General features: G+C 40.5%; 2 protein-coding genes across 2 annotated transcripts; both read left to right on the top strand.

Annotated features, from left to right (window-relative positions):
• Positions 1-3,236: 3,236 nt before the first annotated feature.
• On the top strand, positions 3,237-4,175 carry LOC123942441 (putative olfactory receptor 2B8). Its single transcript, XM_046006372.1, has one exon. It carries the CDS (start codon positions 3,237-3,239, stop codon positions 4,173-4,175), a length of 939 nt encoding a protein of 312 aa, XP_045862328.1.
• Positions 4,176-24,783: 20,608 nt separating this feature from the next.
• Positions 24,784-25,722, top strand: LOC123942440 (putative olfactory receptor 2B8). Its single transcript, XM_046006371.1, has one exon. It carries the CDS (start codon positions 24,784-24,786, stop codon positions 25,720-25,722), a length of 939 nt encoding a protein of 312 aa, XP_045862327.1.
• Positions 25,723-26,105: the final 383 nt, after the last annotated feature.

Below are 26,105 nucleotides of genomic sequence, written 5' to 3'. Positions count from 1 at the left end.
AATCTAAAATCATATTCATTATTATACCTGTTAGATAGATAGTCATTCAGCATCCTTTTAGACACACACACACACACACACACACTTTTCAAATTTTTAAATTAACATATATTATTAGCCCCATGAGTACAGGTCTGTGAATCATCAGTCTTACATACTTCACAGTACTGACCATACCCTCCCCAATGTCCATAACCCAACCACCCTCTCCCTACCCACCTCCCCCAGGCAACCCTCAGTTTGTTTTGTGAGATTAAGAGTCTCTTATGGTTTGTTTCCCTCCTGATCCCATCTTGTTTCATTTATTCTTTTCCCACCCCCCACACCTCCCATGTTACATCTCCCCTTCCTCATATCAGGGAGATCATATGATATTTATCTTTCTATGATTGACTTATTTCACTCAGCATGATATCCTCTAGTTCCACCCGAATCATTGCAAATGGCAAGATTTCATTTCTTTTGATGGCTGCATAGTATTCCATTGTATATATATACCACATCTTCTTTATCCATTCGTCTGTTGATGGACCTCTAGGTTCTTTCCATTGTTTGGCTATTGTGGACATTGCTGCTACAAACATTTGGGTGCACGTGCCCCTTCAGATCCCTACATTTGGATCTTTAGGGTAAATACCCAGTAGTGTGATTGCTGGGTCGTAGGGTAGCTCTATTTTCAACTTTTTAAGGAAACTTCATACTGTTTCCCAGAGTGGCTGCACCATATTGCGTTCCCACCAACAGTGTAGGAGGGTTCCACTTTCTCCGCATCCTCGCCAGCATCTGTCATTTCCTGACTTGTTAATTTTAGCCATTCTGACTGGTGTGTGGTGGTATCTCATTGTGGTTTTGATTTGTATTTCCCTGATGCTGAGTGATGTGGAGCACTTTTTCACACACATATATAATCTTATAAAGCAGCAAAGCATTTGTACAATTTCACCTTGCTAGAGTGAGTTCTCATCTGCCTTCTTAGTCCTTATGGATAGGATAATGTTAAAATACAACATTATTTTATTCTAATGCTGCATTACTATATTGGTGTTTTCCTTAGATGAGTTAGCATTTCACTTTTGTCCTCCTTCACTTTGGTGTGTCCTTTATGAGGCACATTTGAAAAGTTGCCAGCAATTTACTCAAGACAAGTGTATCTGTATTTGTGTGTGTATGTGCATGAGACTGAAACATGTTTTTTTAAATTTTTTATTTTTTTGCTCTTCTGAGCATGTGTGAGTCTGGGGATATTCTCTTTTGTTGCACATTTAGACTCTTTCATATGCCTTTATAATAATTCTATCAAGAAATACTTGTGCATAATTTTTTATTCTGGGTAATACTGATCACAACTTTATAGAAAATCAGAGGACATATAAAATAGTGTGAACTCTACATCCTCTATTTTGAGATTTTAGATACATTTATTTGAGGCCAGTTTTGTACCAATTTCTTTCACACATCAATGGGTCTACTCTGGGTAGAAATTCAGATTTTGACACTCTCAGAAGAATTAAAAATGTACTGTATGCTTAACTATTTGAACATGATAGAACTGAAATAGTCATTTTCTGATGTCTGTTTTGTTGGGATAGAGCTTCTTCAGTACTAATCAGTTGGATGACAATGGTCATCAGACTTGCCTTAGAGCCAGCCATGTGTTTGATCAGTGTGACTAACTCTGCAAGATAGCTCCAGAAAGTTGGTAATTAGTCTAATATCAATGGATGTCTGAGATTTTGTATAATATGAAAATATCCTTTTCTTTATAACTTTTCTTCTAGTACTTAAAGGTTTCCATTATAGTGATTTAACCTACTTTACTTTGAGAATGTATGTCTTTATCTCTATGTATTTACATATTTAATTATTTTATCATAGGGAGTGATGTAAAGCATTATTCTTTGTAGATAGATTACACCACTAGATAACTTTTAAAATGACTAATCTGATTAGAATGTTGATAGTGAAAAATCCTACCTCTTTTAGGATTTCATGCCCTGTACTTGGTAATGTGTGAAACAGAAGTCTGCAGATGGAAGAAGAAAGTCTTAGCCACTAGATTTCAGGGTTCTGATTTCAATGGATATGCAGGGCCAATGAACTTTTGGAGTTCCTGTTAAATTGGTATGGTAATTTCAAGCATCTATAAGGAAAAGTTAAGCACTGTTTTTGGATGGTAATGTTTTTGGTTCTCTGTGATTATTAATTTTTTCCCTACCATATCAAAAAGCAGTGCAACTTTCATAAATACGTTAAAGAGTCAGTTCTGTCAAAATGTTTGTGTGCAGAGTAGTGGTGATATTTTGCATATAACTTAATTCTTTGAATTAATACATTCTAGGTTTTCAATTACTGTATCAATGCATTTTTGAGATTATATTGTATTATATTCTATTGCACGTGAGGTATGTGCAAATCCAATTTTGTTGAATCATGAGATACATACTGGCAATAACATTTCTCCCTCTGTCTGCATCTATTTCTGATTTTTTCTGATTACCCTCCCTCTTTTTCCATTATCCCCATTCTTTATCTTTATCATTATCCCCATTCTATCCCCATAAAATGTATGTATATATTTATAGTACTTTAGGTCTTATTAAGCTCAGACCAAAAGACCTTTTGTACCTATGACTGATTCAAAGACAATATCTGTTATTTCATTTCTTATACTTTTTTCTTATACTAAATATTAATGATATCCTTTTTGCGATAATGTAGAACTGGATTGGGATAAACTATGTCAATTTTTAAATTTACTTAAGTGTTTATTCTTTTTAAAAATTTTTATTTTTTATTATATCATGTTAGTCACCATACAGTACATCATTAGTTTTTTTTTTAAAGATTTTATTTATTTATTTGACAGAGAGAGAAAGATCACAAGTAGCCAGAAAGGCAGGCAGAGAGAGAGAAGCAGGCTCCTGCTGAGCAGAGAGCCTGATGCGGGGCTTGATCCCAGAACCCAGAGATTATGATCTGAGTCGAAGGCAGAGGCTTAAATCACTGAGACACTCAGGTGCCCCCATCATTAGTTTTTGATGCAGTGCTCCATGATTCGTAGTTCATTATCATCCAGCACTTAATGAGCACATCATTCATTCAAGTAGTTACTGATAAAATCCTATGGTCCTACATTAACATGAGAGATCCACACCACCCCTGTGAACTATTTTTTTAAGATTTCTTTTAAAATTTCTAAATACTTGGTCCTAACAGGAAACATGTGCTAACACAGGATGGAACAGAAAAATGGCAGTTCTTTCACTGGGTTTTACCTGCTGGGGTTCTCTGACCGGCCTCAACTGGAGTTACTCCTCTTTGTGGTTCTCCTGATCTTCTACCTGTTCACTCTGCTGGGAAACACCACCATCATTGCCTTGTCCCACCTCGACCCACATCTTCAGACTCCCATGTACTTTTTCCTCTCCAACCTAAGCTTTCTGGACCTGTGTTACACGACCAGCACTGTCCCTCAGCTCCTGGTTCATCTCAGGACAGCAGACAAGTCTATCTCGTTTGCTGGCTGTGTAGTTCAGCTGTTTGTTGCTCTAGGGTTGGGAGGAACAGAATGCATTCTGTTAGGCGTCATGGCGTTTGACCGCTATGCAGCCATCTGCAAGCCCCTGCAGTACACCGTGATCATGCACACCCGTCTCTGTGCCCTCATGGCTTCTGCATCGTGGTTCATTGGTTTTGGCAACTCCTCATTGCAGACAGTGCTCATCTTCCTTTTACCACTTTGTGGGAGAAATAAAATAGACCACTTCTTTTGTGAGGTCCCCGCTCTGCTCAAGCTTGCCTGTGTTGATACCATTATGTATGAGTCTGAGGTCTTCTTTGTCAGTGTGGTCATTCTCCTCATACCTGTGACATTAATCACAGTCTCCTATGGTTGGATCGTCAGGGCGGTCTTAAGAATAAAGTCATCTGCTGGGCAGAGGAAAGCGTTTGGCACATGTGGGTCCCACATCACAGTGGTCTCCCTGTTCTATGGCACAGCCATCTATGCTTACCTCCAGCCCAGTGACAACTACTCCCAGGATCAGGTCAAGTTTGTTTCTCTGTTCTATGCCATTGCCACCCCCATGGTCAACCCTGTCATATATACACTGAGGAACAAGGATGTGACGGGGGCAATGAAGAAGGTGCTTTGCAGGAGCCAGGACTCCAGATGACCAGGTGGGGAAGACCCTTTGATGGAAGATTTTGACTATCAGGGTATTTAAGATGACTATGACCTTCCTGTGTCATCCAAAATTTCCTGTGACATCTCTCAAGGGAATTTACCTACTTGACTCTTTTATACAAGTGAGTGCTCAAAATCTAAGCTCATAGATTCAGGCAACTTCCAGAGATATGACCTAGTGTCCTAGAGCATCTGCATCATCCAATGGAAAAAAGACAGCCTCTTCAATAAATGGTGCTGGGAAAATTGGACAGCCACATGCAGAAAAATGAAATTGGACCACTTCCTTACACCACACACGAAAATAGACTCCAAATGGATGAAGGACCTCAATGTGAGAAAGGAATCCATCAAAATCCTTGAGGAGAATGCAGGCAGCAACCTCTTCGACCTCAGCCGTAGCAACATCTTCCTAGGAACAATGGCAAAGGCAAGGGAAGCAAGGGCAAAAATGAACTATTGGGATTTCATCAAGATCAAAAGCTTTTGCACAGCAAAGGAAACAGTTAACAAAATCAAAAGACAACTGACAGAATGAGAGAAGATATTTGCAAACGACATATCAGATAAAGGGCTAGTATCCAAAATCTATAAGGAACTTAGCAAACTCAACACCCAAAGAACAAACAATCCAATCAAGAAATGGGCAGAGGACATGAACAGACATTTCTGCATCATACTATTATTTTAAAAAGCTCCACAGGTTTTTCTTATTCCCCACCCCCATTTAGGAATGTTAGTCCATTTATACTTAGAGGAAGATATTCAGGAAAATACATAGGAAATTAAGAAACCTGTAAGAAACCCTGTAAGAAATATTAACATTTTAGCATTTTCTAGCCATTTGTTGGAAGCATATCATTGTTTCTTGTGTTGTGATTATGGTTCTATTATAAGGTCCATAGGTTGCCTGTATCACAGCTTTTTCACAGAAGTAGGTGGGCATCTGTGAGAAAAAGCAATCCTTAGCTCTAAGAAAATCCTGCTAACATCAATCCTGATGAAGTACATTTAAATCTTCTCTTCATCCCATTTAATAATTTCTTTGATCCAGGCATCACTCATCAATGCTTTGTATCTCAAACCTGCCAAAAGCCCCATACAGTTTGAATGCAGAGACATATTCTAAAAATCTAGGAAATGACCTCTTATTCCCAGGAAATCCCATGTTCTCTGGAGCTTACCAGATTCACTAGGGGGAAATGTAAAGAAGAAATAAAATATATATTAATCATTAAACATGTCCATGTGTCTAAGTTTTATAAATAGCCATCTAAGTTTTATAAATAACCATCTGAGTTTGAACTACTGTCATACATTTCTGAATTAGGAGTATTGAGTGTCAACACCCTAGAACAGTTGAATCTGACATTGTAAGCCCTTAGATCTTAATCAAACTCAGTTTGCACATAAATGTGTTTTGGGGTATCGATCTGGGTTTCTGTATATATGTATTGTCACAAACAGGGTATTTTCCCCTGAATGTTGGAGATTTGACAATGCCATGATCACAGAAGTGTTTCTGATTTTGGTAAGTTTTCCCAACATGTAGCCCAGTGGAGGTAGATGTGTTTGTGTCTTGGGCTGGACACATATGCATAACAATTCTACTGTTCCCTATCCTGACAACTAACTGGCCTCCCCAGGGCCTTAAACCCTGAGCTGGCCATGCTCATGCCAAGTGATCTGCTGCAGAGACAGCATGTGGAGGCTGGAAATGACAGCCAGGGGAGGTTATGCACACGGTCAGGTTCTCTCTGTATCACTAAGAGCATCACAGTATTCTTACTTGATATCAACAAGTATCTTGACTAGACTGTATCTTGACACCATAGTGATGCTTCATGTATGCCAGTAGGAAAACAGTTCTGTACACTGTTTATCCCTGATGATGACAAATTTCCTACTCTCCCTTATTTTTTTTTTTTTGGTTTTAAAGGTTTTATTTTTTTATTATTTATTTATTTGAGAGTGAGGGAGAGAGAGACTGGGCAGAGGACAGGCAGTCGGGTTTGGAGAGAGACAGGCAGACTCCGCCCTGAACATGGAGCCTGATGTGGTGTCCATCTTGTGACATGGAGATCATGAGCTGAGCTGAAATCAAGAACCTCCAAGCATCCCTCTACTGTGTGTTATGTTTCTACCACAGCCTGACAGTTATGTACAAATGGTCACTTTAAAATCCTTCAAATGAACTCTCTTTGGCACAAAAACTCTCAAGGTCTCAGGAAACCATGCAGCCAGTTGTTCTAGGTGAACAACTTCTCTGCTCTTAAGGAGGCAGAGAGCCCTGAGGGTGAAGCAGATTCATTTCCTTTAAGTGAATGTTTGAATGGCATATGGGTGTCTATGACTCATGGGACTAAATGACAGATAACAAAGGTCTCTGGGATCCTCGCCAAAATAAAAGAGAAATCACTGAAGAGACCAAACACAAGTTCAGGATTGTTCTGTAACATTTTTCTAATGTTAGGAATCTGCTCCCCAAGCTCTCCATGCCCTGTCTGCAAACAGACTCCAGGGCTGTGTAAATTGTCACCAATAGTATTTGGACTCTTTTGCATTTTTGCCAATAACTGTGGACTGGCTAAAGAGATTGTACCTAAGACTTGGCTCAATTATTTATTCCATCTGTGTTTAGCCCCTGGAGGTCAGGAGGATCATGATGCTCTAGAGCAAGTCACGGGTTCTTCCAGCTCTTCTGCTTTCTGAGGAACACAGGGCTCACCCCATCGGCTCAGGTAGTGACGGCAGAGACCCAGAATGTCAGGCAGACTCACAGGAAACACAGTTCTTAACCAGCAGCAGATTTACTACCAATTAGCAGAGGATACAAAATGCTAAGAGCCCTTAAAGTATCCAGGAGGCTCCAGACCTATTAGGAGACCCCTCGCTGCAACTTTTTCTATTCAGAACTATTATGGTACAAGTCAGCACAGAGAGGCTTGGGGGATTCTCAGATTATGTGTCCCTACCTTCATAGCCCTGTCCTAGGTTTAGGACTGTCAATTGGTAGCATATCTGCAGTGTGTAGAATGTAGGTTCTAACTGGACCCTAGGCATTGTGTTGAAATTTTTATTAGATTCCCTGTAGGAACCTCATGTAGCTCATAATCTGCATTTTTCGTTACTGTTTTCCAAAGTCCTGCTCTGATTGGCTCACTGAGGAGGGAGGAACAGGTTATAGATCCCTGTGAATCACTTCCTTGACTTCTTTTGAATGCTTCTTTTGTAATACAGGTTAGATTTTCTTTCATCGTGGTGCCATTGTAGCACATCTCACACCTGGTCATGTAGACTCTGGGAACCACTGTGTTAACCTACAGTGTTATATTTGTTTTTGGTGTTCAATATAGTGATTCAACAGTTCTGTCATCACACATTTACTCCTTGTTCCCAGTTATCTATGTACCTCATCCCCCCACCACCTCCCCTGTGGTACCAGTCAGCCCAGTGAAGCTTGGGGTATTCTCAGATTATGTGTCCCTGCCTTCATAACCCTGTCCTGGCTTTAGGACTGTCATTTGGTAGCATATCTGCAGTGTGTATGGTGTAGGGTTCCTGTGTCTAAACAGACCCTCTGTATTCTGCTGAAATTACTATGTCACTAGTCAGAGAACAGCCACCCCTGTAAGACCATCATGTATCTCTAGTCTACATTTGTGGTTACCGTTTGCTAGAGTTCTGCTCTGATCAGGTTCACTGAGGAGGGAGGAACAGGTTACAGATCCCTGCAAACCCTTTCTTTTGCAGGTGACTTCTTTTTGAATGCTTGTTTTATAATATAAGTGAGAGCTTCTTTCATCATTATGGTATTGTAGCACATTTCAGACCTGGTCTTGCAGACTCTGGGAACCACTGTGTATGGAAATGTAGTTTGCTGGGAAGATGGGCTCTGTGTAAATGAGAAATGAGAGAAATGAGAGGATGAATGACTGCTGATCAAAGGAGTCAGGGGATAGGTTCCATGAGATGGCCTTAGGGACAGGACACTTGCTTTGGGGAGGAAGACATTTCCTTCTCCCCCCAGGGTTCTTCCAGCTGTTTTGGAATTAAATTGATAAGAACAGAGTTTTGTTTTTATATTCTATTTATTTATTTATTTTCATGTGGTACTTTTTATTTTATTTCATTTTTTCAGTGTTCAAGATTCCTTGTTTATGCACCACACTCGGTGCTCCATGCAATATATGCCCTCCTTAATACCCACCACCAGTCTCACCTATCCCCTCCCCTCCCAAACCCTCAGTTTGTTTCTCAGAGTCCACAGTCTCTCATGCTTCGTCTCCCCCTCCGATTTCCCCCAACTCCCTTCTCCTCTCCATCTCCCCATGTCCTCTGTGTTATTCCTTATGCTCCACAAATAAGTGAAACCATATAATTGACTTTCTCTGCCTGACTTATTTCACTCAGCATAATCTACTCCAGTCCTGTCCATGTTGATACAAAAGTTAGATATTCATCCATTCTGATGGAGGCATAATACTCCATTGTATATATGGACCACATCTTCTTTATCCACTCATCTGTTGAAAGGCATCTTGGTGCTTTCCACAGTTCGGCAACTGTGGCCATTGATACTATGAACACTGGGATACAGATGGCCGTTGTCTTCACTGAATCTGTATCTTTGGGGTAAATACCCAGTAGTGCAAGGTCACAGATTGCTCTATTTTTAATTTTTTGAGGAATTTCCACACTGTTAACAAGAGGAAAAAATCTTAATGTTGATTACTTGCACATGGAGGCTCAATAATGAAATTGAGACCCAAAGAAATGACCAAGTCAGACAGTTTTTATATCTTTTATACAGAGACAAGAAATGTGTGAGGAATTGAGGATGAAGAAAACACATGTTTGGGAACTTTAGTTAGGAAGGAATTCTAATTGGAATTTGGGCTGAGGTTGTAGATTCCTTAAAAAGTAGCCAGGTTTATGTCTACAGCTTTCTCAACTCTCTGGTCCCTACCTGTGGTGTTAGGATGTTTTTTGCTTCTTATTCTTGGGAGGGTGCCTTGATTCAGGGAGATTTGTTTCTTCCTTTCACAGGGATAGAGGAGGGTGGGATATCCTTGCACCTGCTGTTTCCTGAGTAGCTTCAAAATAATCACTACGCCCTTTGAGGCCCATTTTGGGATCTGCCCTGGGCCTCTACACTTGATCCTTTTAAAAAATTTAATTTCAAAATGACAGTACAGACAAAAAATTGATATCCAAGATCTATAAGGAACTTCTCAAACTCAACATACACAAAACAGATAATCATATCCAAAAACGGGCAGAAGATATGAACAGACACTTCTCCAATGAAGACATACAAATGGCTATTAGACACATGAAAAAATGTTCATCATCACTAGCCATCAGGGAGATTTAAATTAAAACCTCATTAAGATACCACTTTATACCAGTTAGAATGGCCAAAATCAACAAGACAGGAAACAACGTGTGTGGGAGAGGATGTGGAGAAAGGGGAACCCTTTTACACTGTTGGTGGGAATGCAAGTTGGTGCAGCCACGTTGGAAAACAGTGTGGAGATTCCTTAAGAAATTAAAAATAGAGCTTCCCTATGACCCTGTAATTGCGCTACTGGTCATTTACCCCAAAGATACAGATGGAGTGAAAAGAAGAGCCATCTGTACCCCAATGTTTATTGCAGCAATGGCTATGGTCGCCAAACTGTGGAAAGAACCAAGATGCCCTTCAACAGACGAATGGATAAGGAAGATGTGGTCCATATACACTATGGAGTATTATGCCTCCATCAGAAAGGATGAATATCCAACTTTTGTAGCAGTATGGACGGGACTGGAAGAGATTATGCTGAGTGAAATAAGTCAAGCAGAGAGAGTCAAGTATCATATGGTCTCACTTATTTTTGGAGCATAACAAAGAACATTGAGGACATGGGGAGATGGAGAGGAGAAGGGAGTTGAGGGAAACTGGAAGGGGAGATGAACTATGAGAGACTATGGACTCTGAAAAACAACCAGAGGGTTTTGAAGGGGCGGGGGGTGGGAGGTGGAGGAACCAGGTGGTGGGTAATAGGGAGGGCTCGTACTGCATGGAGCACTAGGTGTGGTGCAAAAACAATGAATAATGTTAAGCTGAAAATAAAAAAAAAAATAAAAAGCTTTTGCCCAGCAGAGGAAACAGTTGAAACCAAAAGAGACTGACAGAATGGGATTAGTTATGCACAAAGGACATATCAGATAAAGGGCTAGTATCTAAAATCTATAAAGAACTTATCAAAGTCAACACCCAAAGAACAAATGATCCAGCCAAGACATGGGCAGAACACATGAACAGACATTTCTGCAAAGAAGACATCTAAATGGCCAACAGACACATGAAAAAATGTTGAACATCACTTGGCATCAGGGAATTACAAATCAAAACCACAATGAGATAGCACCTCACACCAGTTACAATGGCTAAAATTAACAAGTAAGAAACGATAGGTGTGGGCGAGGATGTAGAGAATGGGGAACCCTCCTACACTGTTTTTAGGAATGCAAGCTGGTGCGGCCACTCTGGAAAACAGCACAGAGGTTCCTCAAAAAGTTGAAAATAGAGCTACTCTATGACCCAGCAATCACACTACTAGATATTTACCCCAAACATACAAATGTAGTGATCCAAAGGATCGTGTGCACCCCCAATGATCACAGCAGCAATGTTCACAATAGCCAAAGTATGGACAGAGCCCAGATGTCCAGTGACAGATGAATGGATAATGAAGAGGTGGTATGTATGTGTGGGGTGTGTGTGTGTGTGTGTGTGTGTGTGTGTGTGTGTGTAATGGAATACTATGCAGCCATCAAAGAATGAAATCTTGCCATTTGCTATGACATGGATGGAACTAGAGGGTATTAGACTAAGTGAAATAAGTCATTCAGAGAAAGACAATTATCATATCATGTCCCAGATATGTGGAATTTAAGAAACAAAACCAAGGATCACAGGTGAAGAGAGGAAAAAATGAAACAAGTCAAAACCAGAGAGGCAGAAAAAGCATAGGAGGCTCTTAATCACATGAAGCAAACTGAGGACTGCTGGAAGGGACAGGGGTGGAGGGAAAGGGTAACTGGGTGATGGACATTGGGGAGGGCATGTGTTGTAATGAGCACTGGGTATTATATAAGATTGATGGATAACAGGGGTGCCTGGGTGGCTCAGTGGGTTAAAGCCTCTGCCTTTGGCTCAGGTCATGATCCCAGGGTCCTGGGATCGAGCCGTACATCAGGCTCTCTGCTCCGCGGGGAGCCTGCTTCCTCCTCCCTCTCTGCCTTCCTCTCTGCCTAGTTGTGATTTCTCTCTGTCAAATAAAAAAAAAAAAGATTGATGGATCACAGAGCTGTACTACTGAAGCAAGTAATACATTATATGATAACTAATTGAATTTATTTATTTATTTTTAAAAAGATTTTACCTATTAATTTGACACTGAGAGATCACAAGTAGACAGAAGGCAGGCAGAGATAGAAGTCTCTGCTGAGCAGAGAGCCCGATATGGGGCTTGATCCCAGGACCCTGGGATTATGACGTGAGCCAAGGCAGAGGCTTAACCCACTGAGTCACCCAGGTGCCCCTAACTGACTGAATTTAAATAAAAAGATAATTAAAGAAAGAATTTTTAAAAATAACCTCATTAGAAGTTTGGTAGAGGGGAGCAAGATGGCGGGGAAGTAGGAGGAGGCACCATTTCAACCTGTACCCTAAAGTGAGCTGATTACCTACCAAAGAACTCCGACCACCCATGAAATCAGCCTGAGATCAGAATTATCCACGTCTGGATCTCTACTGGAGCAGAAGACACCAGTGGCAGGTAAAGCAGACTGGGAGCATCGGACTGATATCGGAAGATAAAAGGGGGAGGGAGCCACCAGAGGTGACCGATTGGAAAGTAACACCCCAACACGAGAGTGCTCTGCGTCTGGGGACCAGCATTAACTTGGAGTCTGGTTGAAAGCACTCAAAAAACAAACAGCAAAGGATCCCGGTGGGGGGGTAATAGTGGGAACCTGGGCGGTTAGGGTCAGGGACCTAAGTCCCCGGACCCAGGACAGCCTCCCCTGGCATGGAGCCAGAGAGAGTGCGGCAGAGAAATCAGGTCTCCGTCCCTGAGCGGCGAGTGCACCTGAACGCCAGCGCGCCCGAGAACGAGAACGAGTGGGGTCTGTCTCCCGTGAGGGGCTGGGAGCTTGGCCAGATGGCAATCCTGAAAGGCGCGTGTCCCACACCCTCCCTTGGGATAAGTGCTCATAGGCGCTAGCCTGGAGCTCTGGCAGCAGGAAAAACCAGACATTCCCAGCCCGGGACAGCGGGAAAATCTCAGTGCGCGATCTCTGCTCGGAACCTCTCTGGCGGTCTGGAGCTGCCTAGACAGCCACCGTTGCCCTGGTTTTGGGCACAAGGAGGAGCTCCTGCATCCCCAGGGACAGTGACCCAGAACCAACTCTGCCAGCAGCTTTTGCAAAACAGTCTGAGGCATCTCTTTGAGAGGGAGGTTGGGGTGCTGTTTGCTCTCCTCTAAACCTCCAAAAACCATCAAAAGCTGTCAAGGTGAGAGAAAGCAGATGAAAGAACATAAAAACCCCCAGAGAACAAAAGGCTGAAAAAAAAAAAAACAATTTCCTGAAAAAAAAAGAGCTCACCCTCTTGAGGGGAGTGGGAGGACCTAACTCAGGGAACATCATTGTCTGAAAACCCACGTGGCAGGCCCCTCCCCCAGAAAACCAACCAGGAAGGAAGGAAAAAAAAAAAAAAGACTACAAGAGAACAACCACCACTACTTCATAAATACAACTTTTATTTTTAACTCTTTACCAATATTCTGGTTCTTTTTTTTTTATACATACAGATAATTTTTTAACCTATTTACCATCACACTGAGATGTCCAGTACATCAAATTCTTTAATAACCTTCTAACCTGAAATTTTTGATACATACACCCGTGTTTTTCTTTTGTTTTTCTATTTTTTTAATTCTTTTTTTAATTTTAACTTAGTTTAGTCTAGTTTATTCTTTTTTTAATTTTTATTTTCTACTATACATATAGAGTTAAACTTCAAGGTAACCCCCTTTCCCCAATCAATGCTACCCCTATAGGCAAACCAGTTTCTAATCCCCCTGTAACTTAGGAAAGTTGAGTCCCTTAACAAAAACATCAAGATACCTTCAGGAAGAATCAAAATAACCTTCCTCACCCACACTGAGAATCTATAACCATTCTCCCAATTTTTCCTTCTGTCATTGTTTCTGTGAATTTGTGTCTGTCCTGACAATATATAAATCTTATACTTGGGGTTCTTTCTGAGGAGGTTTTTCCCCTTTTTTTTTTTGCTTATATATACATATTTTTTTCTCTTGTCATATACTTTTATCACTCTTTTTGTCTGTCTGTTTTTGTTTGAATACTCCACAAATCTTACCTTGTGGCCCATTTGGGCTGAGCCTTCTTTTGTGTCTTCCCTTTTTTTCCTATCTCTCTCTCTCTTTTTTTTTTCTTCCTTTTTTCTTTCCCCCTTTTTTTTCTTTCTTCTTCTCTTTTTCTTTTTCTTTTCTTTTTTCTCTCATTTGGGTGGGGAATCCTGATTGCACAGAAGCGTTCCAGGGTGCACATTGACTGCACCACCATCGATAAGTCCAGCTGCATCTGTTTAGTCATCTCTTACCAAAATGACTAGGAGGAGGAATACCCAACAGAAGAAAAATACAGAGGATGGGCCTTCTGCAACAGAACTAATGGCTATCGACATAGACAATATGTCAGAAAAGGAATTCAGACTAACAATTATCCAGGCAATAGCTAGGTTGGAGAAAGCCATGGATGACCAAACAGAATTGATTAGGGCAGAACTGAAAGCCACCAGGGATGATGTTCACAATGTTAGGGCAGAACTGAAAGCCACCAGGGATGATGTTCAAAATGCTCTCAATGAGTTCCAGTCCAATCTAAATTCTTTAAAAGCTAGGGTAACTGAGACAGAAGATAGAATTAGTGATCTGGAGGACAAACAGATAGAGAGAAAGGATCAGGAGGAAGCCTGGAACAAACAGCTCAGAAGCCACGAAAACAGAATCAGGGAAATAAACGATGCCATGAAACGTTCCAACGTCAGAATTATTGGAATCCCTGAAGGGGAAGAAAAAGAAAGAAGTCTAGAAGATATAGTGGAAGAAGTTGTCTATGAAAATTTTCCCAATCTCACGAATGGAAACAATGTTCATGTACTAGAGGCAGAAAGATCTCCTCCCAAGATTTTAGATTCTCGAAAGTCCTCACGGCACCTTATAGTTAAAATGAGGAATTATGTTTCAAGAGAGACCCTCTTAAAAGCAGCTAGGACAAAGAAGCTTCTTACATACAGAGGAAAGCCCATTAGAATAACATCAGACCTTTCCACAGAGACCTGGAAAGCCAGGAAGGGCTGGCAAAATATATTCAGAGTACTAAATGAGAAGAACATGCAACCAAGAATACTCTATCCAGCAAGACTGACATTTAAAATGGATGGAGAGATAAAGAGTTTCCAAGACCAGCAAGGCTTAAAAGACTATGCAACCACCAAGCCGACACTGCAGGAAATATGAAGGGGGGTCCTATAAAAGAGAAAAAATCCCAAGAATATCATTGAACAGAAATATAGAAACAATCTATAGACAGAAAGACTTCAAAGGCAACACGATGTCAATAAAAACCTATCTCTCAATAATCACTCTCAATGTGAATGGCCTAAATGCGCCCATAAAACAACACAGGGTTGCAGATTGGATAAAACGACAGGACCCATCCATATGTTGTCTACAAGAGAGCCATTTTGAACCTAAGGATACACCCAGACTGAACGTGAAGGGATGGAGAAGCATCTTTCATGCCAATGGGCCTCAAAAGAAGGCCGGAGTAGCAATTCTCATATCAGATAAATTAGATTTTAAACTAAAGACTGTAGTCAGAGATACAGAAGGACACTACATAATTCTTAAAGGTACTATCCGCCAAGACGATCTAACAATTGTGAATATCTATGCCCCCAATATGGGAGCACCCAATTATGTAAGAAAACTATTAATCAAGATAAAGAGCCATATTGATATGAATACAATAATAGTAGGAGATCTTAATACACCTCTCTCAGAAATAGACAGATCATCGAAGCAGAAAATTAATAAAGAAATAAGAGCATTGAATGAAACATTGGACCAGATGGACCTCATAGACATATACAGAACATTCCACCCTAAAACAACAGAATACTCATTCTTCTCAAGTGCACATGGAACCTTCTCCAGAATAGACCACATACTGGGACACAAAGCAGGACTCAATCGATACCAAAAGACTGACATTATTCCCTGCATATTCTCCGATCACAATGCTTTGAAACTGGAGCTCAATCACAAGGAAAAGTTCAGAAGGAACTCAAACACCTGGAAGCTAAAGACCACCTTGCTTAAGAATGCTTGGATCAACCAGGAGATCAAAGAGGAACTTAAACAATTCATGGAAACCAATGAGAATGAAGACACCTCGGTCCAAAACCTATGGGATACAGCAAAGGCGGTTCTAAGGGGGAAATACATAGCCATCCAAGCCTCCCTCAAAAACATTGAAAAATCCAGAATACACCAGCTGTCTCTACACCTTAAAGAACTGGAGAATCAACAACAAATCAAACCAACTCCACATGCAAGAAGGGAAATAATCAAGATTAGAGCAGAGATCAATGAGGTAGAAATGAGAGATACAGTAGAACGTATCAATGAAACTAGAAGCTGGTTTTTTGAAAGAATTAATAAGATCGATAAACCATAGGCCACACTAATCCAAAAGAAAAGAGAGAAAGCCCAAATTAATAAAATTATGAATGAAAAGGGAGAGATCACAACTAACACCAAGGAAATAGAAACAATCATCAGAAATTATTACCAAGAGTTATATGCCAATAAGCTAAGCAACCTAGATGAAATGGATGCATTCCTGGAAAGCTACAAACTCCCAAAATTGAACCAGGAAGAAATTGACAACCTGAATAGACCGATATCTAGTAATGAGATTGAAGCAGTGATCAAAAACCTCCCAAAAAACAAGAGCCCAGGACCTGACGGATTCCCTGGGGAATTCTACCAAACTTTCAAAGAAGAAATAACACCAATTCTCCTGAAGCTGTTCCAAAAAATTGAAGCAGAAGGACAACTTCCAGACTCTTTTTATGAAGCCAGCATTACCCTGATCCCCAAACCAGGCAAACACCCTACCAAAAAGGAGAATTTCAGACCAATATCACTGATGAATATGGATGCAAAGATTCTCAACAAGATCCTAGCAAGCAGGATCCAGCAGCACATTAAAAAGATTATCCACCATGACCAGGTGGGATTCATCCCTGGGTTGCAAGGTTGGTTCAACATTCGCAAATCAATCAGTGTGATAGAACACATCAATAAGAGAAGAGAGAAGAACCACATGGTCCTCTCAATTGATGCAGAAAAAGCATTTGACAAAATCCAGCATCCATTCCTGATGAAAACGCTTCAAAGTATAGGGATAGAGGGAACATTCCTGAACTTCCTAAAATCTATCTATGAAAGACCCACAGCAAATATCATCCTCAATGGGAAAAAGCTTGCAGCCTTCCCGTTGAGATCAGGAACACGACAAGGATGCTCACTCTCACCACTCTTGTTCAACATAGTATTAGAAGTTCTAGCAACGGCAATCAGACAACAAAGAGAAATCAAAGGTATCCAAATTGGCAAGGAAGAAGTCAAACTCTCTCTCTTCGCAGATGACATGATTCTTTATATGGAAAACCCCAAAGACTCCACCCCCAAACTACTAGAACTCATACAGAAATTCAGTAACGTGGCAGGATACAAAGTCGATGTACAGAAATCAGTGGCTTTCTTATACACTAACAATGAAAATACAGAAAGGGAAATTAGAGAATTGATTCCATTTACTATAGCACCAAGAACCATAAGATACCTGGGCATAAACCTAACCAAAGAAGTAAAGGACCTGTACTCGAGGAACTACAGAACACTCATGAAAGAAATTGAAGAAGACACAAAAAGATGGAAGACTGTTCCATGCTCTTGGATTGGAAGAATAAACATTGTTAAAATGTCTATACTGCCTAGAGAAATCTATACTTTTAATCCCATTCCGATCAAAATTCCACCGACATTTTTCAAAGAGCTGGAGCAAATAATCCTAAAATTTGTATGGAGTCAGAAGAGACCCCGAATTGCTAAGGAAATGTTGAAAAACAAAAAGAAAACTGGCGGCATCACGTTACCCGATTTCAAGCTTTACTACAAAGCTGTGATCACCAAGACAGCGTGGTACTGGCATAAAAACAGACACATAGACCAGTGGAACAGAGTGGAGAGCCCAGATATGGACCCTCAACTCTATGGTCAAATAATCTTCGACAAAACAGGAAAAAATATTCAATGGAAAAAAGACAGTCTCTTCAATAAATGGTGCTGGCAAAACTGGACAGCGATATGTAGAAGAATGAAACTTGACCATTCTCTTACACCGTTCACAAAGATAAACTCGAAATGGATAAAAGACCTCAACGTGAGACAGGAATCTATCAGAATCCTAGAGGAGAACATAGGCAGTAACCTCTTCCATATCAGCCACAGCAACTTCTTTCAAGATATGTCTCCAAAGGCCAAGGAAACAAAAGCAAAAATGAACTTTTGGGACTTCATCAAGATCAAAAGCTTCTGCACAGCAAAGGAAACAGTCAACAAAACAAAGAGGCAACCCACGGAATGGGAGAAGATATTTGTAAATGACAGTACAGACAAAAGGTTGATATCCAGGATCTACAAAGAACTTCTCAAACTCAACACACACAAAACAGATAATCATATCAAAAAATGGGCAGAAGATATGAATAGACACTTCTCCAATGAAGACATACAAATGGCTATCAGACACATGAAAAAATGTTCATCATCACTAGCCATCAGGGAGATTCAAATTAAAACAACATTGAGATACCACCTAACACCAGTTAGAATGGCCAAAATTAGCAAGACCGGAAACAACGTGTGCTGGAGAGGATGTGGAGAAAGGGGAACCCTCTTACACTGTTGGTGGGAATGCAAGTTAGTGCAGCCAGTTTGGAGAACAGTGTGGAGATTCCTGAAGAAATTAAGAATAGAGCTTCCCTATGACCCTGCAATTGCACTGCTGGGTATTTACCCCAAAGATACAGATGTAGTGAAAAGAAGGGCCATTTGTACCCCAATGTTTATTGCAGCAATGGCTACGGTCGCCAAACTGTGGAAAGAACCAAGATGCCCTTCAACGGATGAATGGATAAGGAAGATGTGGTCCATATACACAATGGAGTATTATGCCTCCACAGAAAGGACGAATACCCAACTTTTGTAGCAACATGGACAGGACTGGAAGAAATTATGCTGAGCGAAATAAGTCATGCAGAGAGAGTCAAGTATCATATGGTCTCACTTATTTGTGGAGCATAACAAATAACATGGAGGACATGGGGAGATGGAGAGGAGAGGAAGTTGAGGGAAACTGGAAGGGGAGATGAACCATGAGAGACTATGGACTCTGAAAAACAACCAGAGGGTTATGAAGGGGCGGCGGGAGGGGATGGGGTGGGGTGGGAGGTTGAGGAACCAGGTGGTGGGTAATAGGGAGGGCACGTACTGCATGGAGCACTGGGTGTGATGCCAAAACAATGAACACTGTTATGCTGTAAATAAGCAAATAAAAATAAATTAATTAATAAAAAAAAAAAGAAGTTTGGTAGAGTTTGACTCTTCCAAAGATTAGACTATGCCTAATTATTAGCTCTGTGATCCCGTGTACAGTAGTTATGTGGGAGAATAAGTGACAAAAAAATTCACATATTTACATTTATTTATTTATTTTTAAAGATTAAATTATTTATTTTAGAGACAGAGCGTACATGAGGAGGAGGAGGTGAAGAAGGAGATAGAGAGGGAAGTGGACTCCCAGCTGGGCAGGAAGCTCTATGCCTGAGCTGGGCTCCACCCCTCACCCTGAGATCATGATTATATTAAGATTAAATGAAAAATTTATTCATATATTTACATTTAAAATTAAGCAAATGAATGGACTGTTACTTACATATTTATATGTAAATGTTTTGGTCAATTGTGACCAAAAACTGTCTTAAATGTTTTGTAAAACATGTAGGTCATTCATAGAGAAATATATGACATGACAAAAGAGAAAATCAAGGTCTCCTCTGGCAGTGTCCTTGATCGTCATTCTCCCTGAGGATGGCCATCTCTAGACAGCTCAGTGACAGGGGCTCATTAACAGTGTGGGGCATCTGCTCCCCAGAGACGTCAGCAAGGGAATCACATTTGGTTCTCAGTGCCAGCCCTGCTCAACCACAGCTGAGAGTCACAGCACCATCCCCTGTGCTCATAAGGGTCTCCCTGTCATACCACCAGGTCACTGCTTTCGGGAAACTAAGGTGGAGTTTGCAATTGTCTTCCTCTCCTACCTCCTAGAGGAAAAGGGCAGATCTCTGTTCACCTAAAGATATATGAAGTTATCATGAGAAAACATCCTTCTGCTTAGGAAAGGTTTATGGATAAGCTAGTGCTGGTGTAGTCAACCTTTGCATTTACTGCAGATGACTGATTCTGCATGTCCAGGTGCCAATCCTTGATACTGTCTTTAGGCAGTGACTTGGAAAGGAGGTAGGGAAATAGCTTTGAACCCACAGAGAGGATGAACAGAGGTGAGTGGAATGAAACATGGTCTGTGTGTTGTTTTAGGAATTGGAAGTTCATTCATTTTCATTTGTGATTGTTCTCGAAACAGAAGAGCTGTCCTGGTTTGCACATATGGTCTACTGTCTAACGGAAGACTGTGGAAAGTCACCACATGTAGGAATTAAATTTAGCTCTTTGTTATAGACTGCACCAAGTCATTCCCAGACATTTCATTCTAGTACAGTACATTCACTACAGCTGTGTATGCACCTGTGGAAAATACTTTAAATATCTATATGTAATGGGAATAAAATATGCCCTTCAGCAATAGAATAATAGTCTTCATGTGTATAAAAGTATTATATTATATGCTTCCATGCTTTCTTATTGGTTCTTATTGTCTATGAAAATAGGCAATATTTGTTCTCTGTTTAAATCTCATTGTCACTCTCAATTCTAAATGTTCATTTTCTCCCTTACAACTTACCAAAGTATCTAAAATATGTAAGGATTATTAGAAACATTATGTTGAAGATCACAACAGGGAGTTCCATTTTGTGGATATTGTGTCAGTGCATCTCTACTGGGACACTGGGTTCCATCCTTCTATCCTTGCACAGGATCATGAATGGACTCTGTGTGAATGCTATTGGGGCTCTGCTCAGACACTCTTTACCTGGCTGCTGCTCTGATCCTTACCCTATGTGTTAGGAATATGGGCTGTCAGATGCACAGCCGTGCCCTTCTTCAGAGATTTGCCCTCAGCTGAGAAGGAGTAACTTGGCCAGAGGGTCTCAGGAACATATTTGGCATAGCTCACAGCCAGGGACAGACTCATGGGAGAGCCAAAAGGCTGCCAATGTCAAGAGAGGACTAAGTCTGATTCAATTCATGCTCCAGAGCTGTGCTGCCCAATACTGGAGTAGCCACATAAAGTCATTTAAATTTAAATTAATTAAAATAAATAAAGTACAAAATTCAGTTTCTCAGCTAGGCTATTTTAAATTCTCAGGTAGTGACACGTGGATAGTGGCTATTGCATTAGACAGCGAGGGCTGAGTATTTCCACCAGCACAGATGCATTCTTGTATGGGAGAGTGGTGTCCAGCTTCTTATGGGATCAGGCTCATGCCATCTTCCACCTGAGACCACATCCTGGCTTAGCAGCATTCTCTGCTCTGTTTTGCTTCCCTCATCCCCTTTATCCTGAGAGCATTCCCTGAAGAAACCACGTGCAGTGGAAATCCTACTTGATCCCCTTCTCCTATGGAACCTGGTGGAGACCACCGTCCATGTTCATGAGACCTGTCATTTCCAGTGTTGTGATAGCTGAGTTCCCCCTCACTAGCTCATTCTGCATTGCTCTTGGGGGTCTGTTGAAGTATATTGGGGTCAGCTCATCGCTAGGGGACACAAGCTTTATTAAAGTAATAGTGATTCATTCTACCACTGCCAACACTACTTCAGGATTCATTCAGGAACGGAATAGGGCAGATTCTGTATGTCAATTATGTCGGTGACTGTTATATATTTGAAATATCTTCAATAGAGACATTTTCACAAGATTTTTGGTATTTAAAATGTGTATTTTGATTACTGAGTATGTGATTTTCAAGAAATGTGGACTCTTCCGCTTGAAGTTTTAGACTTATGTGTGAGCATTGAACAGGCGGTAATGGCTCTATCTTTTTTCATGTGCAGGTACAAAACATTCAACCTCTTCCATTTAATGCCCATTCTCATAATTGTTACTGTAGAATTGTATTTTTTCAGATGTCATTTCCTACTGTATTGTTTTCAGATGGTGATTATTACATATAATGCCATTGTTTCTGTTTTGTAGAATCTATTTATTTTTATTTCACATAATAACTCTTCTTTCTCATCGTATAACCTGTGCTTTTCTCAAGGATGTATGGTTTTGTATGCAAGATAATAATTTACGTGTGGATTTGTAACTGGAGTTGCCTCTACCATATCACATCACAATAATTGCTAGAGATGGTGTTCTGTGCTCCTTACATAGGATGGGTGTGTTTACTTTTCCAGCCAGGATTATTTACATAGTTTGTCCAAGAGGAATGAATGTCTCTTACTGCATTCAAGCATTTGATACCTACCTCCGTAGAGATGATGGTTTTTAGTCTACTCACACAGATCTTTAACGTGGTAAGAAGTAGACGAAATGAAGTTTTTCATTTAACCTTAGGCTACACAAGTCTTTCTCTGGGAAGATGTGTTCTGTGGCGGTGCACACAGACTGGAGAGGGACGGGTGCTGAGCGGTGGAGGTGGAAGGGAGGAAAGTGAGCCAGATCAGCAGCACAAGCTGTTGAGATCTGAAGAATGCATTATGCAGCCTGCTCTAACTCACGTCCAGTGCCGCTCAAGGGGAATAGTTTTCCTAGATGTAATGTGAAAAAAAAAAGAAGAAGAAGATGGTGGACTATGACAAGAGTATTCCTGTTCCCTCCCAGGGTTCTCTCCAGGAAGGCACTGGAAACAATCGTAACCTCCACAGACAATCCCATTCTTTTTGTCTCTTAGTGGGCATCTCCTTTGCCTGATACTTTATTTTTCAATTGAAAATCATAATCATTTTTGTACCTGTCCGTTAGAAGCCATTCAGCATTCTTTAGATATATGTATACACACATACACATGCGTATGTAATCCAGAAAAGAAGGAAATCATTTGTACAAGTTCAGCTCACCAGAGTTTTGTCTTCTCTTCCCTTCCTTCTTAGTCCTTATTGATAAGATAATGTTAAAATATATCACTATTTATTGTGATGGTACAATATGATATTGGTGTTTTCCTTGGATGAGTTAACATTTCCCTTTTGTCCTCCTTACTTTGGTGAGTAATGTCTTCATTAGACACCTTGAAAATGCCAGCAATTTATTTCAGATAATTTATCTGTATTTGTGTGTTTGTGCATGAAACTGAACTGTGGTTTATTTGCTCTTCTGAGCAGGTGTGAGTCTGGGCACATTCCCTGTTGTTGCACGTTTACACTGTCTCAGAAACCTTTATAACTAATTCCATTAAGAAAGTTTTTGTGGATAGATTTTTTTTCCTGCATCTCTACAGGAAATCCAAGGAAGTATAAAATAATGTGACATACTGTATCCTCTATTCTGATTCCATAAAAGTTATTTTAAGCCAGTTTTGTACCAATTTCTTTCACACACTAGAGGGTCTGCCCTGAAACGTGATTCAGATATATAGTCTTAGAAGAACAAGAAATGAACTGTATGCCTAAGCATTTGAACGTGAAATAACTGAAATACCCATTTTCTGAGCCTCTTTAGTTGGTTTATAACTGCTTCTTCAGTACTAAGCAGCTGGAAGAATAGGGTCATCAGACTTGCCTGAGTGCTGGTAATGTGTCTGATTCAGCATCATTAACTCTGCAAGACAGCTTTGAGAAGGTACTAACCTAATGTTGATGGGTATCTGAGATTTTAGATAATACCGGAATATCCTTTTCTATGACTTTCTGTGTAGTCCTCAAAGGCTTCCATTATAGGTATTTACCTGTCATTGCTTTGAGAATATATTTGTCCTTATCTCTATGTATTTATCTATTTAAATATTTTAGCATGGGGATTTTACCATAGGGAGGGAAGCAGAACATTACACTTTGTACATAGATTACACAGTTGCGTAAATTTTTAAAATGTTTATTCTGAGTAGAATGTTCATAGTGGATAATCCCACATTTTTCAGGAATTTCATGTGCTCTACTTGGTACTGTTTGGAGCAGAAATCTGAAGAAGGAAGAGGAATGTCACGGCCAGTGGATTTTAGAGTTCTGATTCCACCTGACTATGCAGGGCCAAGGAATTTTCAGAGTTCTGGTTATACTGTTACCGTGATTTCAAGCATCTTTCGGACAAAAGTTAAGCAACGTAATTGAGTGGTGGTGGTGTTTTAAGGTTCTCTCTGATTTGAGTATTTAGTTGTTTTACTACCATACAAAAAAATTCCAAACAAACCTGTAGCTTTCATAAATATAGTATCTTAGAGAGATAACATATCTCTCTAATATATACAATGTTCATATGCAGAACTATTAATGATATTTTGAATGTAATTGAATTATTTGTATATGTACATTCCAGTTAATAAATTCTTATATCTGAATGTATTTTTACAATTATGTTGTATTTTATTGCATGTGATGTGTGTAGAAATCCAGTTGTGTACAATCATGAGATATGTATTTACAGTAAAGTCTTTCTTTTTTTTTAAAAGAATTTTTATTCATTTATTTGACAGAGAGAGAGACCACAAGTAGGCAGAGAGGCAGGCAGAGAGAGAGAGGAGGAAGCAGGCTCCCTGCGGAGCAGAGAGCCCGATGTGGGGCTCGATCCCAGGACCCTGAGATCATGACCTGAACCGAAGGCAGCGGCTTAATCCACTGAGCCACCCAGGCGCCCCTACAGTAAAGTCTTTCTTTATTTCTTTCTGATTCTTCCTGATTTCTCTCCCTCTTTTTCCCTCATCCCCATTCTTTCTAGAATGTATGTACAAACTTACAGTACTTTAAGTATCTTTAAGCTCAGACCGAAAGACTTTTAATATTTATGACTGATGGCAACACAATGTCCATTATTTTTTTTTCTTAAAGTACATATCAATGATTCACTGTTCGTGATAATGTGGAACTAAATTGGTATAAGCTATGTCAATTTCAGTCATTTACTTAAATACTACCTTTAATATTCTGTGGCCATGTCTTATGACAGATGCACCTCCCCCGCCACCAACTTTTTTTTTTTTTTTAAGATTTCTTTTAAAAGTTGTTAAATGCTTGGTCCAGGCAGGAAACATGTGCTAACAGAGGATGGAACAGAAAAATGGCAGTTCGTTCACTGGGTTTTTCCTGCTGGGGTTCTCTGACCGGCCTCAACTGGAGCTAGTCCTCTTTGTAGTTATCCTGATCTTCTATCTGTTCACTCTGCTGGGAAACACCACCATCATTGCCTTGGCTCAAGTGGACCCACATCTTCAGACTCCCATGTACTTTTTTCTCTCCAACCTAAGCTTTCTGGACCTGTGTTACACGACCAGTAGTGTCCCACAGCTCCTGGTTCATCTTAGGACAGCAGACAAGTCTATCTCATTTGGTGGCTGTGTAGCTCAGCTCTTCATCTCTCTAGGGCTGGGATGCACGGAATGCATTCTGTTAGGGGTCATGGCGTTTGACCGCTATGCAGCCATCTGCAAGCCCCTGCAGTACACCGTGATCATGGACCCCCGTCTCTGTGCCCTCATGGCTTCTGCATCATGGTTCATTGGTTTTGGTAACTCCCTATTGCAGACAGTGCTCATCTTCCTTTTACCACTTTGTGGGAGAAATAAAATAGACCACTTTGTTTGTGAGATTCCTGCACTGCTCAAGCTTGCCTGTGTGGACACCACTGTGAACGAGTCTGAGCTCTTCTTTGCCAGTGTGATCATTCTCATTGTACCTGTGGCATTAATCATCTTCTCCTATGGTCAGATTGTCAGGGCGGTCTTAAGAATAAAGTCATCTGCTGGGCAAAGGAAAACGTTTGGCACATGTGGGTCCCACATCACAGTGGTCTCCCTGTTCTATGGTACGGCCATCTATGCTTACCTCCAGCCCAGCGACAACTACTCCCAGGATCAGGTCAAGTTTGTTTCTCTGTTCTATGCCATCGTCACCCCCACAGTCAATCCCGTCATATATACGCTGCGGAACAAGGATGTGATGGGAGCAATGAAGAAGGTGCTTTGCAGGGGCCAGGACTCCAGATGACTGAGCGGGAAAGACCCTTTGATGGAACACATTGAATGCCAGAGTGATTAGGATGTTTGTGATCTACGTGGATCATCTAAAATTTCTGGTGAGAAGTCTCAAGGGAATTTACTTACTTTATTCTTTGGAGCAAATGAGTGCTAAAAAACCAAGTTCATGGATCCACAGAACTTCCAGGGAGGCTTATTTTTATTCCTAGATCATTTGCATATATATATATATATATATATATATATATTTATTATTTGAGAAAGAGAGAGCATGAGCAGCAGGGGTGTTGGGAGAGGGAGAAAGAATCTCAAGCAGATTGTACCCTGAGCGCAGAGCTTGATGCTGGGGTCGGTCCCACAACCCTGAGATAACAACCTGAGCTGAATCACGTG

The sequence above is a fragment of the Meles meles genome, chromosome 5 (genome assembly GCF_922984935.1).
Source record: "Meles meles chromosome 5, mMelMel3.1 paternal haplotype, whole genome shotgun sequence".
NCBI classification, from domain to species: Eukaryota; Metazoa; Chordata; class Mammalia; order Carnivora; family Mustelidae; genus Meles; species Meles meles.
Note: the sequence above shows the minus strand (reverse complement) of the source record. Positions and strands in the feature narration are given on the sequence as shown.

Excerpts from the sequence above, each read along its gene's own strand:
- LOC123942441 (XM_046006372.1), top strand. The coding sequence starts at position 3,237 with ATGGAACAGAAAAATGGCAGTTCTTTCACTGGGTTTTACCTGCTGGGG.
- LOC123942440 (XM_046006371.1), top strand. The coding sequence starts at position 24,784 with ATGGAACAGAAAAATGGCAGTTCGTTCACTGGGTTTTTCCTGCTGGGG.